The sequence below is a fragment of the Hypanus sabinus genome, chromosome 9 (genome assembly GCF_030144855.1).
Source record: "Hypanus sabinus isolate sHypSab1 chromosome 9, sHypSab1.hap1, whole genome shotgun sequence".
NCBI classification, from domain to species: Eukaryota; Metazoa; Chordata; class Chondrichthyes; order Myliobatiformes; family Dasyatidae; genus Hypanus; species Hypanus sabinus.
The window spans coordinates 26,678,662-26,694,222 of record NC_082714.1 but is presented as its reverse complement, the minus strand read 5'-3'; the positions used below and the strand labels follow the sequence as shown (position 1 = coordinate 26,694,222).

Genomic DNA, 15,561 nt, shown 5'->3' with positions numbered 1-15,561 from the left:
TTCATAATCAGCTGAGGGCTAGATCTGTGGCAATCAAGACTGACAATCCAGAACTACAAGAAGTCCAGTTATGACCTACAGAAGGCTATCTTAAGGGGACACAAACAATTCTGATTGAAGTTAGAAATGGGATATGACGCAAAGCCAAACAACATAAATGGCTGAGATGCTTCACTCCTAAATGAGCATGCTTTAAAAGAGAAAATGAAACTAGACTGTTATGAGACCCTGCAGCATCTGATAACTCCGATAGCTGTCTTGGAGGCCATTGTCAGAACATCTTTCATAAGTGTGCAAGGCTGATGGATGGGGCATTGAAAACCTGCACCAACCAACTGGTGGGAGTGTCAAGTACATCTTCAATCTCTCACTGCTGCTGTTGGAGGTTCTCACCTGCTTCAAAAGGATGACAGTCATGCTAGTGGCCAAGAAGAGCAAGGTGAGCTTCTCAATGATTTTCATCTAGTTGGACTTGCATCTAATGTGAAGTGCTTTGAGAGGTTGGTCATGGCCAGAATCAACTCCTGCTAAAGCAAGGACCTGGACCGGCTGCAAATTGTTTATCACCACCGCAGGTGGATGCAATCTCACTGGCTTTCCACTCTGCCTCGGATTGCCTGGATAATAGCAATACCTACATCAGGCTGCAGCTTATTGATCGCTGCTCAGCATTCAATGCCATCATATTCTCAATATTAATCAATGAGCTCCAAAACTTGGCTTTGTACCTCCCTCTGTAACTGGATCCTTGACTTCCTCATGAGAAGAATACAATCGGTGCGGATCAGATATAACATCGCGCTGACAGTCAACACAGGCACACCTCAAGGATATGTGCTTAGCTGATTGCTGAACTCTCTCTAAATGCAAGAATGTGGCTAAGTGCAGCTCAAATGCTATCTATAAATTTGCTGATGACAAACTTATTGCAGATAGAATTTCAGATGAAGACAAGATGTACAGGAGTGAGAAATCAGCTGGTTAAGTGGTGTCCAGCAACAACCTCAACATCTGTAAGACTAAGAAATTGATTATGGACTTCAGGAAGGGGATGTAGAGGGAACACTTCAGTCTTCATGAAGGGATCATCAGTGGGAAGACTGTTTCAAGTCCCTAGGTGTCAACATATTTGAAGATCTGGCCTGGGCCCAACATGTTTCTTCAATTATGAAGAAGAGAATACAGTGGCTCTACTTTATTAGGAGATTGAAAAGACTTGGTATGTCACAGATTTACTGTGGAGAGATTTCTCATTGGTGTCATCACCGTCTGGTACGGAGGGGCCATCACTCAGGATAGGAAATAGCTGCAGTAAGTTGCAACTCAGCCAGCTTCATCATGGTTACTAGCCTTCTGCAACAAGGACATCTTCAAAAGGTGATGCCTTACAAAGGTGGCATCTGTCATTAAGGGCCCCCCCCCCCCCCATCACCCAGGACATTATTCTTGTTAATGACATCGAGGAGGTAGAGAAAAATGAAGATGCCATTCTTCAGTCACATTTCTGAATGAACAATGAGCTCATGTACACTACCTTTATTTTTTCCCTCTGCACTGTGTATGTATAATTGTAATTTGTAGTTTTTATGTATTGCAATGTATAACTGCTACAGAACAACAAATTACACAACAGTGATATTAAACCTGATTCTGATCACCACTATTTTAAACTGATTCTATGACCTATGAACTCCAAAAATTCAACTTTGACATTGTTGCTCTGAGTAAGACCTGCAGTGCTAAAGGAAGAGCAAGGTCAATACAGCCTTTTCTGGAAGGGACTTGACCCTGAACAACCGAGGATCCATGGAGTAAGTTTAGCCATTTGAAACGCCTACTTCAGAAGCTGGCAGAGCAACCACTGGAAATTAACGAGCGTCTCATGATTCTGTGAATCCAGCTCGTCAAGAACTAACACGCCACCATCATCAGCGCCTATGCTCCAACTCTGGACGTTGAAGATGAAATAAAGATGAACTTTTACGCCCAACTTGATGTCCTTTCCTCTGTTCCCAATAACAACAAGATCATACTCTTCAGTGCCAGAGTCAGGAAAGATCATATGCTCTGGACTGGAATAATAAGCAAGGAAGGAGTTGGCAAAGTCAACACCAATGGAACACTCTTCCCCACCAAATGTGCTGAACTCAGCCTGGTGATTACAACACCCTATTTCACCAGAAAAAAAGGCACAAAGTCTGGCAGCATCCACGCTCCAAACACTGGTACCTCAACTACATCATCATATGATCTCAGGACCAACAAGATGTGCTGATAACAAGAGCTGTTACTGGTCTCGACGAGTGCTGGACAGACCATTGACTCATCTCATCCACCATGAGAATGAAGATTTGGCCCAAATGGAAACACCAAAATCAGAACACTATTAAGAAATTCAATGTTGACATCCTTCAAGACTTCAACCATGTACAGAAGTTCCAACAAAATCTTCAAGAACTGCCTCAATGAATCCCACCATCTGTAGAAGAACACTGGAATCAATTGAAGAATGCTATCACCACCTGCTAAGAAGCTATTGGGTTCAAGAGGAAAATCATCAGGATTGGTTGATGACAAACTACTCTAAAAACTCATCGAAAAGAGAAAAGATTTCATCACCTTACAAAATGACCAACGATCGGCGATCAAAAGGGAATGTTATCAGGAATACAAGGCTGCAGTCTAGAGGAGCACCCGACACCTGAAAAACCAATGGTGGAGGAAGAAAGCTCAAGAAATCCAACAACTAGCAGACACCAATGACACTCGAGGCTTTTTCAATGCAACTAAAGCTATTTTTGGCCCATCCACTTACAGTCAAGCCCCTCTGAAAAGCAAAGATGGCTCAACCATCTTGAAGAACATCAGTTCTAGGTGGAGGGAGCACTTTGAAAATCTTCTAAATCAAATCATCTCATTTGACAGGAATGTGATTAACAGCGTTCCAAAACAGCCCGTTAACAACTCCCTAAGCAAACTACTAACACTTGGAGAGGTCAAGGAAGCCATCAAAACCTTGGAAAAACAACAAGGCTGCTGGACTCGCTGGAATACCAGCCGAGGTCTACAAAATTGGAGGTAACCAGCTTCATTACCAACTGCATCAACTTCTCATCAAGATCTGGATAAATGAAGACTGACCAGCAGACTTTAGAGACTGTGCACTCGTTTGCATCTACAAAAGGAAAGGTGATCAGTCTGAATGCGGAAACTATAGTGGAATTTCCCTGTTAGCAACAGCAGGGAAGATCCTCACCCACATCATGAACAACCGACTCAAGCCTTACATTATGTGGAGCAATCAACATGATCTTCACAATGCGACAACTACAAGAAAAATGTCATGAGCAGCTTCAACTATTTGTACGTGGTATTCATTGACCTCACCAAAGCCTTTGACTTGGTATCAAGGGAACTCCTATAGGATGTCCTATCCACCTGTGGATGCCCTGAAAAGTACATTAAAATTCTGAGATGACTCCACGATGGCATGCTTGCCGCAGTCATGGTCAGCAACAGTAACTGAGCCTTTTCGGGTCAGGAATAAAACAGGGATGTGTGATTGCCCCCCCCTTTGTTCACCATCTTCATTGTGACAATCATCCCATGACAATGACCTACTCCCAGGAATCGAAATTGTGTACAGAACTGATGGCAGACTTTTCAATCTTGCCAATCTCAAATCTCAAAACAAGACATCCACGAGTTCCCTCATCGGGTTTCAATACACAGATGACAACAGTGTTGCATCTCTCTCAAAACCACCTACAACAGATTCTGATTGCCTGCAACTGTGCATATACTGAACTTGGACTTTCCATCAATTCCAAGAAGACTCAGCTGAGACAAATCGGATAGAACTATCAATTCAACTTGGCGAAACAACCCTGGAAAATGTGGACCACTTCCTGTATCTTGGAAGTCACCTCTCCCCCAATGTCGACCTTAATGGCGAGATCCAACATTGTCTTAAATGTGCTGGAGCAGCTTTTGGATGTCTCCGAGCAAGAGTCTTCCATGATCGTGACATCCGAACAGGCACCAAACTGTTAGTATACAAAGCAGTGGTGATCCCAACACTCCTGTATGCATCAGAAACCTGGACAACATACTGACAACATCTGAAGGCAATTGAAAAGTTCCATCAATGCTGTCTTCGAAACATCTTAAATAACAGCTGGGAAGATAGAAGAACCAAGGTCAGAGTGCTAAATGAACCAAAAACAAGCATTGAAGCCTGTCATCAAGCTCCAACTAAGATGGAGAGGTCATGGTCGAATGAAAGATGAACATCTGCTGAAACAGATCTTCTACTCCCAGCTTAAAGAAGGCAAAAAAGAGGTGGACAACAGAAGAGGTTCAAAGACTTCTTAAAAGGCAGCATGAAGAAATGTAATATCAACAATTGGGAAACCAATGCCAAGGACAGGAAACTCTCTGGCAAACCATCATCTGAGAAGGAACAGCAACTTTCAAAGTCAACAGGTATGCAGAATTAGAAGAAGAGAAAATGGAAAGAGGCAGCAACAACCAAAGCCTGATCTGCCGTCTGGAACTACCTGTCCTGAATCTGGAAGGACTTCCAAAGCCAAGATTGGACTCCTAAGCCACTTGAGAGCCCATAAATAGATAAACACAACGAAGGCCATTATCCTCTACCCGAGGGATAGCCATGACAACGACTCTGAACTCAGTCTATGACCTACAGACTCACTTTCAAGTACTCCTTATGTTCTCAGTTTTTTGCAGTTTGTCTTTTACATTGGTAGTTTTTGTGTATATTTTTTTTGTAAAATTCTGTTGTTTTCCTGTAAATGCCAGCAAGGAAATTGATCTTAAGGTAGCAGGTGGTAACATACTCTGATGATAAATTTACTTAGAGCTACTTTGGAGAGACCAAAAGACAGGCTTTTGACCAAATGTACAATTTTTTTTAATTCAATCTAATAACATATCCTATAATAATCTATAATAACAATGAAACTTGAGGAAGAGTATCTTTTGATGAAAATATTGTCTTCTGAACTTTGGTTCAACAGGAAATGTTCCTATTTCTATCTTCCATAAAATCTTGGTCCTGTTGCTATTTTCTAACTTGCATCATGTCTTTTTGTTTTCTGATCTTTTCTGCCTACCACTTTCAGAGATATTGGATTTGCAGTCTTTCCGCCTCTTCTTTCCCTCACCATTTTTCTTGTTCATAACTTTTTCCATTTCCAGACCTGTTAGGGGGTGCGGTGTAATCATTGTCCCCTTAGGGTTTAAATATTGTCTTAGTATTTGCATGTTTTGATTTCCTGTGTTTTCCTAATTTCACTTCTCCTGCCAGATGAAAATTAGGTAAAAATAGCCTGTGAATGTCGACATATAAATGTAACAAATGTCTTAAATAAAAATGATCCCAAGAAACTGCCAGAGAAGATGATCATATTACTCAATGTTTTCTTTTAGGCAAGAAACTCCAACATTTTCAAGTTCATTGGAATCTCCTACAGTCAAAACTGAGAAGAAAGGTGACTTCCGTGTCAGTTCCCCTTCTGCTTTTTCTAAGTTGCCAATGTCAAGACCTAACACACCACCAATTGCATCCTACGGCTCCTTGTCTGCAAGGTAACTTTAATTTTGTCTATCTTTTTAAAAAATGATTTTTGAAATTGTACTTATTTGGGGATGAATATTTGAGTTTAATGACCACTAAATAAATGAGGTCAGACCTAGCTGAATTATTTTAATTTGAACTTGTGTCAGTTGAGTGTTCAACTGCATGAAGTCTTTTAATGGTTAATGATGATAAATTGTTACTGAGACTCTTAAGGGTATGATGATGTTTGACTCTTATTCTAGGAGTTTATCCCCAAGTCTTTCCAACCGCTCCTCTCCTTTAAGCACAAATCAAACTCATTGTTCTGATGAGCAGATGGACCCATTTGCAAATGGAGCAGATGTACAAGTCAGCAACTTGGATTACAGGATGTCCAGAAAGGAACTTTCTCAAATATTGCATGAGATATTTTCCAGGCATGGCAAGGTAACTTAATATTTGAATAAAGTGTTATGCTTGACACTAGGTATTGCTTTGTAGCTACTATGGCAGATCTGTAAGAAATGAGGTCAGTGGTAGTTATGAAATTTTTGCCATTATATTTAAAACTAATTTTTAAATTTGTTTTTTCCTCTATTTTTTTTTCTCCCAGGAATTTCTTGAGTTAGAAATCTGGTAGGATTATAAACTTCAGTCCTGACCATTAGTTGTATTAAGTCTAGGGATTTTTTTAAAAAAAAACTTATTCTTCATACTATTTTATATTTGGTATGTTGTTACAATTGTGCTTTATTCAGTTTTCAAGGTTTGCATTTGGTGATTTATTTTCAAAAATGTTCACTATTTTAAATCTGATTTTATACTGCAGTGGTCTAATTAATGTTCCTGCTCTGTAGTACTGGCTTGATCGTTTTGAGTTTCATTCCTGTGGTTTTTATGTACTTACAAATCATCTCTTGAAAAGTTTTTAATATTTCCTAGTGTCTCAGTCATAGATAAACAATATTCGTGTTTGAGATTTGATTCACAGATTGTCTTTGTTTTTACTAAAATGCATCTTCCATATTGAAGTGCATTCCCAGAGTAAAAACCTGTTTATTGTTTTCTGATGGATTTGATTCTGAGTAAACTTGCTGGGTGCACGGATGGTTTAGTAAAGTTGACAACTAATCCTGAGGTCCAACTAAGGGGATTTCAATTCAATTAACCTGTAATTGGAGCAAATACAAGTCATCAATATTGATGATCTAGTTCACTTGCGTCCTTCGGCAGAGGAAAATCATCATTGTTACCTGGTCCTTTGTCAGTGACATCAGACCTGCTGATGTATTTGATTCTGAAATGCCTTCTGAGGTGACCCACCAATCTACTCAGTTGTATTATAAACAACAGCATTAAAGAATTAAAGTGCATTTACAATCAAATCTAGCCAGAAATGCCAGAAAGATGATCTATTTGTGTTCTCCTGAGATCCTCAACATCAGCCTTCAATCATTTTGATTTACACCATGATTAGAAAAATGAAGACTAAACCAGTCAAGCTGATTACTATCCTATCAATTTACTTCATTTATCAACAATGTAATGGAAAGTGTCATCATTTGTATTGTCCAATGGCATTTATTCACCTCGAACATGCCAGGGGCCCTTTAGCTCCACTCCTCATGATACCCTTTATCCAAATAAGGAGCTGAGTTCAGAGCAGGGAGTGCAAGTAGCCACCCTTGATTTCAAAACAACACTTGACCAGAGTGATTTCAAGGATCTCTGGTAAACTTTGGCTTCAAATGACTAAAGGGAAAAATCTCCAATGGGCGAAATTGTATGTCACACCCAGGGCAAAGATCGTCAAAGCTGGAGGTCAATTATCCCAGTTCCAGGATATTACTACAAATGTTTCTCATGGTATTGTCCCAAGCCCCACCATTTTAACTGCTTCATCATTGACTTTGCTACTATCATATGGTCAGGAGTGGGGATGTTAGCTGGCACTTGTGTTTGCTTCTGTTTATAATTCTGCAAGTGAATCAATCCATGACTGCCTACTACATTTCAAGCACTGAGAGACAGCATCAGTGCTACCAAAGTACCAGCAATGACCATCACCAGTTAAAGAACCATCTACCCTTGACATCAAATATTACCATTACCTCGTGAGCCACCACCTACCAGAAACCCACCTCAACAAGCCAAGTCAAAGCTATAACTATGTGAGCAAGTCAAAATCTGCAAGTCAGGAGTATGGATTTTTCCCATACTAAGCTAGCCAATAATAAAGAGGATTCTAAAAGTTTCTTCAGATACATAGTGTAAAAGAAGAGAAAATGGATATACTGGAAAACAATGCTGGAGAGGGTAACAAAATAGTGGATGAACTGAATAAGTATTTTTGCATCAGTCTACATTGTGGAAGACACTAGCAGTACGGTGGAAGTTTCAGGTGTCAGGAAGCATGAAGTGTGTGAAGTTACCATTTCAGGGGAGGAGGTTCTTGGGGGAAACAAAGGTTTGAAGGTGGATAGATCACCTGGACCAGATGGTGTACACCCCAGAGTTTTGAAAGAGGTGGCTGAAAAGATCGTGGAGGTATTAGTAATGATATTTCAAGAATCACTAGATTCTGAAATGGTTCTGGAAGACTGAAAAATTGCAAATGTTACTCCACTCTTCAGGAGGAGAAAGGGGCAGAAGGAAACTGTAAGCCAGTTAGTCTGACCTGGTTGAGAAGTTGTTGCCCTCGATTATTAAGGGCAAGATCTCGGAGTGCTTGGAGACACATGATAAAATAGGTGGTCTATAAGTAACAAGCAGGGATAGACAAAGGATATTCAGTTGACAAGCTATGAGCCCATGGTATTGCATGAAAGATTCTAGCATGGATAAAGCCGATTGGCAGGAGGCAGAAAGTGGTAATAAAGGGAGGCTTTTCTAACTGGCTGCCAGTGACTCGTGTCTGTATTGGGACCAATTCTTTTTACATTATATGTCAATGATTTGGATGATGGAATTGATGGCTTTGTTGCAAAGCTTACAGACAATATGAAGATTAGTGGAAGGGCAGGTAGTTTTTCTTGAAGTAAAGAGGCTACAGAAGGACTTGGATTAGGAAAATGGACAGAGTGGCAGATGGATTTGAAGGCAAATGCAATCTTGGCATTCATTTCAAGAGAACTAGAATATAAAAGCAAAGATGTAATGTTGAGACTTTTTATAAAGCACTGGTGTGGCCTCACTTGGAGTATTGTGAGCAGGTTTGAACCCCTTATCTCAGAAAGGATATGCTGAAACTAGAGAGATTGGATCATATGATGAAATGGTGGTGCAGACTCGATGGGCCAAATGGCCTAATTCTGCACCTGTATCTTATGGTCTCCACTTGCCTGAATGAGTGCAGCTCTGACAAAAATCAATTACTTTGACATTATTCAGCATAATCCAGCATATTTTCCTGATACACATGCTCCTCCAGTAACTGCCCTAGATCAATCCACCAAAACAACCCCAAATACTTGCTCCCTTTATCAAGGCCAAGGGCTTTAAGAATCTGAGAACAGATTTGCAGGACATCCTACAAGTGGGACTGCATCCTGACTCGGAAATGTATCCTATTCCTTCATCAATTCCTAGCCAAAATCCAAGGGCATCTTGCCCAGCTGCATTGTAGGGGAACCTTCACGAAAAGGACTGCAGCAGTTTAATCTGGCTGCAAACCAGCAGGAGGCAATTGGGATTGGCAATGACTGCAAGCCTTACTTAAAACATTTGCATTGGTGGGGAAAAACGAAGAATGTGATCAGTATCAATCATTACCTCACCTGGTGAGTTTGGCTACAATGGCAGGTGTTACTTCATGTGAACTGTTTATTGCCCCTCTGTAGATGCTGCCCGATTTGTTGAGTTTCTCCAGCATTTTGATTGTGATGCTCAAAGTTCCCAGCTTCTGCAGAATCTTTTGCTTGTGATATTCCTTGTGGCTTTTACAATTCATGAATAATCTGGAATTAGTGTTTTTATTTTAATGAATTGTCAAACCAATTTGAGTGATTCCTATAATCTGAAAATTATTTCTCACAACTTTTGGATATGTAGGTGAAAAATGTGGAACTAAGTCCTCATACAGACTATCAGTTGAAGGCAATGGTGCAGATGGAGAATCTCCAGGAAGCGATTTCAGCAGTCAATAGTTTACACAGATATCGGATAGGATGCAAGAGAATTCAAGTATCATTAGCCACTGGAAATATCAACAAATCTTTGGCTTTACTTCGGTAAAATTATTTGTGCCTCTACTATACACAATTGTTTGATTTCAAAATAGCTATTTATTAGCTCTTTACATTTTTTTAAAAAAACACATTACTTTTGGAAGCTGAACCTCTGCATGTGCTTAAGTATATTGTCCTCAAAATGGACCTAATGAGTAATGTTGATGGGTTGGGGGTAGAAATAGAGTTGGTTGATTGCATCGGTTTTTTTAAAAAGCATTTGTCCCATCTTTCTATTCTTGTGGTGTAATGTGTTCATTGAAGAAATTGTGATTCACACCACCTCCTGAATTTTTTTATTTCAAATCCAAACACTGCTGTTAGCTCTGAAGTTTCACTTCATGATTTTGAAACCTGATGCATAGTTCATTGGAAAAAATGTTATCTATAAAGTTCATAAAATGAACTAGTTGTTTTAAGAATAGTTATAAGCACGACATCTTAATGGTACTTTGGTCTAACCAAAGATTCCTTATTCACATAATGCACCTTGTGTGGTGATTAATCAATGGGGTGGGAGGTTGGGTGGAATGAACTCAATGGCATGGCCATACTACCATGTTTTCTTCCCGACTGATTTTAAACAACTCTTTTCATTGCAACTCTGAAGAAAATTGGTGATAAATAGTATAATTTGTATCAACTGTAAAGTGCTCAATATTCCAATTATAGATTAACTGGTAACTTTAAAAATTTGCAAAGAAAGCATAGTATACATGGTTTCCATGGACTCTAAGGCTTTTGATGAGGTTCTGTGTGATATGATGGTTTAAAGAGTTGAGATCTGAGGCATCTTAACAAAACTGAATCCAGAATCCAGTAGTGTAGTGATTGTTATTCTGATTGGACACAATAGGTGCTGGAACTTTTTGATGGTTGTAACACGTTATGTGTAACTTGGATGAGAAAGTAGAAACACTGATTAATAAGCTTACAGAAGTCAGAAGAATTGGTAGTCTGTGACAAAGAAAATTGTCAATGCATGTTATGGACATGAATCAGCTGGAAAGTTGAGCAGAGTACTGGCATCTGGAATTTGTTCCAGATAATAATGAGGTGACAGACTTTGAGGTCAAAATTTGCTTGGATATATAGAGTAAATGGCAAGTCAATGTCTTCCTGAAATTGGAGACATGGGTGAGCAGATTGGTGGAGCATAGGTTGGAACTTCACATTGCAGCTGTATAAACATTGATTGGACTGTTTTAGCAATACTGTGCAGTTCTGGTTGCCACAATACAGGATGGCTATTGTAGTAATGAAGAGATTCATCAGGGTATTGCCTGGAATAAAGGAGAGATTGGATGGGCTATGTTTATTGCTCCTGAAGAATGGGAGGCTGATGGAGTGGCTTTTGAGGTTATAAAATTCAGGGTATGGAGAGGATAGTCTTTCTCTCAGCACTGTGGAGCCTAGAACAAGAGGGCATATGTTTAAAGTGAGAGGGAATCATCTTGGGAAATCTGAGGAATGCATTTTTCCACATGGGGTCGAAAGAGGTGATGATCTAGAACAAGGTGGTAGAGGCAAATACTTTTACAATGTTTAAAAGGCATTTGAATGGGTATATGGGTAAAGCAGAGAGGCGCATACCCATAATACAGGCAAATGGGATTGTTGTAAAAAGTCGTCGTGGTAGGCATGGATAACTTGATTCTGTATAATATGTTGAAGATGCTTTGCAATGGAGTGGTATCTGAAGTTCCAGTATCTTGTACTTTGAACAAGTTATTTATATTTGTGAATTTGAATGTATGAAATAAAATATCAAATGAAAGATATTTGTCCCCTTCTGAGGCTTTAGTGCTCTATCTTTGTATAAGTACAAAATAGTTTAATTTAATAAACTGTATAGTATTTTAACATTTTTCTTCTATCATAGTTCCGAAGCTATATTGATCCTGCAGGATGCTCCAGCATGTTGCTTGCCCTTGCTAAAATTTACAGAACTCTATGAGAAAAGGTACAGATTTTAGATCTATAGGTTATAAATGTACCTTTTCTGTTTATGAATTCCTGTACTCGTGTCCCTCTGAATTCAAGTGTATCAAAGCATTGAGTTTCTGAGGCAGAATCAAAGTAAATGTTGAATTAATTGAGATAGTGTAACTACAGTACTGTGCAAAAGTCTTGGGCACATACGTAGCTAGGGTACCTATGATTTTTGCACAGTGCTCTAGTAATTTTTGTATATTGCACTGTACTGCTGCTGCAAGGAAAAACAAATTCCCTGACCTATGGGTGATAAACCTGTTCCTGATGAGGGTCTCTGTTGTGGACTGAGAGTGGGAAGGGGGCAGAGAGAAGGGGGCTCATGGTCAGGAAAAGGGGCAGGGAGAGGGGAAGGATGTGGAAGCACCGGAGAGACATACTGTAATAAATATTCCATTTGTTTGGAATTGAATGACCTTGTCTGTTTCACCAGTCTGGCTGTGCCTGTACCCGCACCCCACCTCCACCCTGGCAGTCTTTAACTGCCACCTGTACCATACCTTTCCCGCGGCGCTCCACCCTTGTCACTCCTAACATCCTTTGCTCCTGCCAGCTATACAAACTCAATCAAATACAGTGAAGTCTTAGGCACCCTAGCTATATATGTGCTTAGACTTTTACACTGTATTGTTTCTCTTAGCAATTCTCAATGTAAGTTTATAAACTTGTGCTCTGGTACATATTACTGAATTTTCTTTTGGCCTTTCTTTGTCACAGATATTTTCCATTACATCCTTTGCAATTCAGCAGTTTTTGTACTCCACACTTGTCAATTCTATAATGTATATTTATTTTAGTATATATGTTGATTACAATATTCAGAAAATCCCATGGTTATTTTCTAACAAATTTTAAAATCTCTCTCCAGATTTGGACACAAATTGATCGTGTCTGACTTGTACAAATTAACTGACACTGTAGCTATCCGTGACCAAGTAAATGGACGAATGGTTTGTCTCTTGCCCAGCTGTCAGGCAAGACAGAGTCCATTGTCTTCTGCTTTGTCATATGATGGGTCATCAGCCAATTGTAGCCCAGTAGTATTTGAAGAACTAGAATACCATGAACCAATCTGTAAACAGCATTGTTCAGAAAGAGGTTACAGGTAGGAATCCTGTTTCTGTTGGTTTATGCATTAGAGATTGCATATTACTGGTAAATAGTAAAGAATAGATATCAATCTTTTGCTGTTCCTTAAAAATTATTTCAAAGTTGACCGTTATTGTGATAATAAGTTTGCTAACATAACTGCACTTCCTAAAGTAAATGTTTGTTCTGTAAACCTTTCTGTAAATCTTGTTCATCTAGCTAACTTTGAATCAAAGACAAGTTGATATAGTTATAAATAGTATTAGACCAGTACATTCAGCAAAACCTGTAAATGGGTAATAAGTGTATATATGATTCTGGAAAGGGACTCGGCAATGACTAATATTAGGTTTCCATTATGGTTGTGTGTGTGTTTGTGTATATATGAATGCATGACCTCTGAAATACTTGTTTGTGTTCCAAAAGAGATCTGTTGATTACCTCGGGCAATGTGTGGATAGATCTAACATAATCAGGGGCTTTTTAAAAATGGACTTTAATTTGTCAATTATTATTTGCCTTGAGATACCTCAAAATATTTTCAAGACACAAACCAACAAATTTTTAATAAAAAAAACTGAGGATTAATATTGTGTAGGAGATGCAGCATAATATTTGCCTTTCATTTTGCAGCGAGAATGAATTTGATCCAGATTCTTACAAAATACTATTCATCATATTGTCCCTAAAAACATTTGCACCACAAGTTCATAGTCTTTTGCATACACACGAGGGAACTGTACCACTTCTCAGGTGAGTTCTCAACTGCTGAATATTAGTGTTTCTTTGTGTCTGGGATATTGTGAAGAAAATATTTTCTAGAAGTTTCACATCTACATTGTGTTTGTGCATAAACTGTTCAGAATTTCTACATTCTAATCAACCCAAACTGTTAATATAAAAACAGTATTGCTTTGTTCCACAATTTCAACTTCTGATTTTGTACTTTAGTTTGATCATTCACTCAGTTGCAGACATTCAGTGAAAAGGTTTTTTTGTTGGTTAGAACACTCCTAATTTTTTAAGTAACTGGGGGTGCCAATTTGGAGCCATTCAATCAGGTTTACTACAAGTTCTGCTTAAGGAACTTCTGCAGATGTGTTCACTCTAAATAAGTTCTGAATAGTCAAGTGTCTTGATAAATGACAATCCAGAAGCATCCTGGATAAGGTGGGGGGCAAGGAATTGAAGTCTAGAGGAAAGGAGAAAACTAGAGTGAAAGATTAGCAGTGAGCTACTTAGTATTTGGGGAATTTTATTTTACCTGTAACTATTTGACTAGATCCAATTATTTGCTATTGGCCATTGGCAATATCTAGAATGACTAAATAATCATAGCCAACAATTTCATTAAGTTTGGTATTTAATGCTATTTACCACCAGCAATAACTGTTAGTACTCTTTTCATTCTGAAATTATAGCAAGATATTACTGCTTAATAGATCCAGACACTTGTCTCTTTCGATTCTGGTGTTAACAATCTGAATTCTTAATTCTAAACTAAGCACTTGGTAACAGATCTGCATTTGGACTTGATTGATCAATGTGGCCCTGCACAGGCTAAATTAAACCAAACCAAAGTGTAAAAGGGACAATGGAATTGGTCCCATTGGCCACTTCTTTCCACATTTTGTTCTGAAGCAAAATGCTCTTGACTCTCATTGATTTAAAAAGAAGAAAAAATGTGGCATAATAGACTTTGTTAGTGCAATTGCTCTTTATGTAACTTTTCTGAATTTTATATATTCAACCTATTTAACTGATATGCTCTCTGCATTATTACCCACTTGTCAATTTTTTTTTATGGTCCAAGCCTTCTATTTGAAGAAATAGTCTCATTTTCCACTTGAATCTTGCTCTGAAATTTAGTTCTCAGATTTTATCCCTTTCTCTGAACCAACCACCTTTTCTCACCTTAATCTAATACCTTCTGGTGCCTCTGATCACTTACATTCCTCCTGATGAAAATGCTGGTCCACTATTACTCATTCCTCTCAATTAGAAATTTCTTTAGCCAAAGGGTGGTGAATTTGTTGCCACATGCAGCTGTGGAGACCAGGTCGTTGGGTGTATTTAAGGCAGAGATGGATAGGTTCTTGATTGACATGGCATCAAAGGTTATGGGGAGAAGGCCACAAACTGGGGTTGAGGAGGGAAAAAAATCAGCCATGATTGAATGGTGGATGGCCTAATTCTGCTCTGATGTCTTATGGTCTCATTGCCCTCATGTTGGATGGTCCCAGCTATCTGATGTTGGATAGAGGTGAAAACATCAAACCAGGGAGTTTTCTTCTAAGAGTTTTTGACTTCATAAGGCCAGAATGTTGGATTTAGAGTGGCATAACTTGCAATTGCTAGTTTTAATGTATAGTCAAGTACAGAGTAGTGCTAAGGACTTTGTGGAATTTGTTCATATTGAAATCTTACTACTTTTATTAAAGTGGTCTAAAGCAGATTAAATCCTTTGGTCAGGAGTCCTTGCTGTGTAAGGCACAAGTTGAATAATTGAAGATCAGTGTTAAAGTAATAGTTAAGAGTATGATAAAAATGCTAGAACTCACTTCATTTGAAAGATGAGAAGACACATTGTGTTGGGAGGAATATCGTGTGAGAAGTAAATCCCTTCTGAAAATCTGTTTGAAACCTAATTAGTGACAAAATGAGATTACGTGT

General features: G+C 38.8%; 1 protein-coding gene across 2 annotated transcripts in view; it reads left to right on the top strand.

Annotated features, from left to right (window-relative positions):
* Positions 1-15,561, top strand: part of LOC132399206 (meiosis regulator and mRNA stability factor 1) — a 72,705-nt gene that overhangs the window by 35,193 nt on the left and 21,951 nt on the right. For both annotated transcript variants that reach the window (XM_059979352.1, XM_059979351.1), the window contains exons 10-15: positions 5,452-5,610; positions 5,845-6,028; positions 9,632-9,810; positions 11,690-11,770; positions 12,668-12,904; positions 13,522-13,641. In XM_059979352.1, coding sequence (XP_059835335.1) covers positions 5,452-5,610; positions 5,845-6,028; positions 9,632-9,810; positions 11,690-11,770; positions 12,668-12,904; positions 13,522-13,641 — 960 coding nt within the window. The remainder of the gene's footprint in view (positions 1-5,451; positions 5,611-5,844; positions 6,029-9,631; positions 9,811-11,689; positions 11,771-12,667; positions 12,905-13,521; positions 13,642-15,561) is intronic.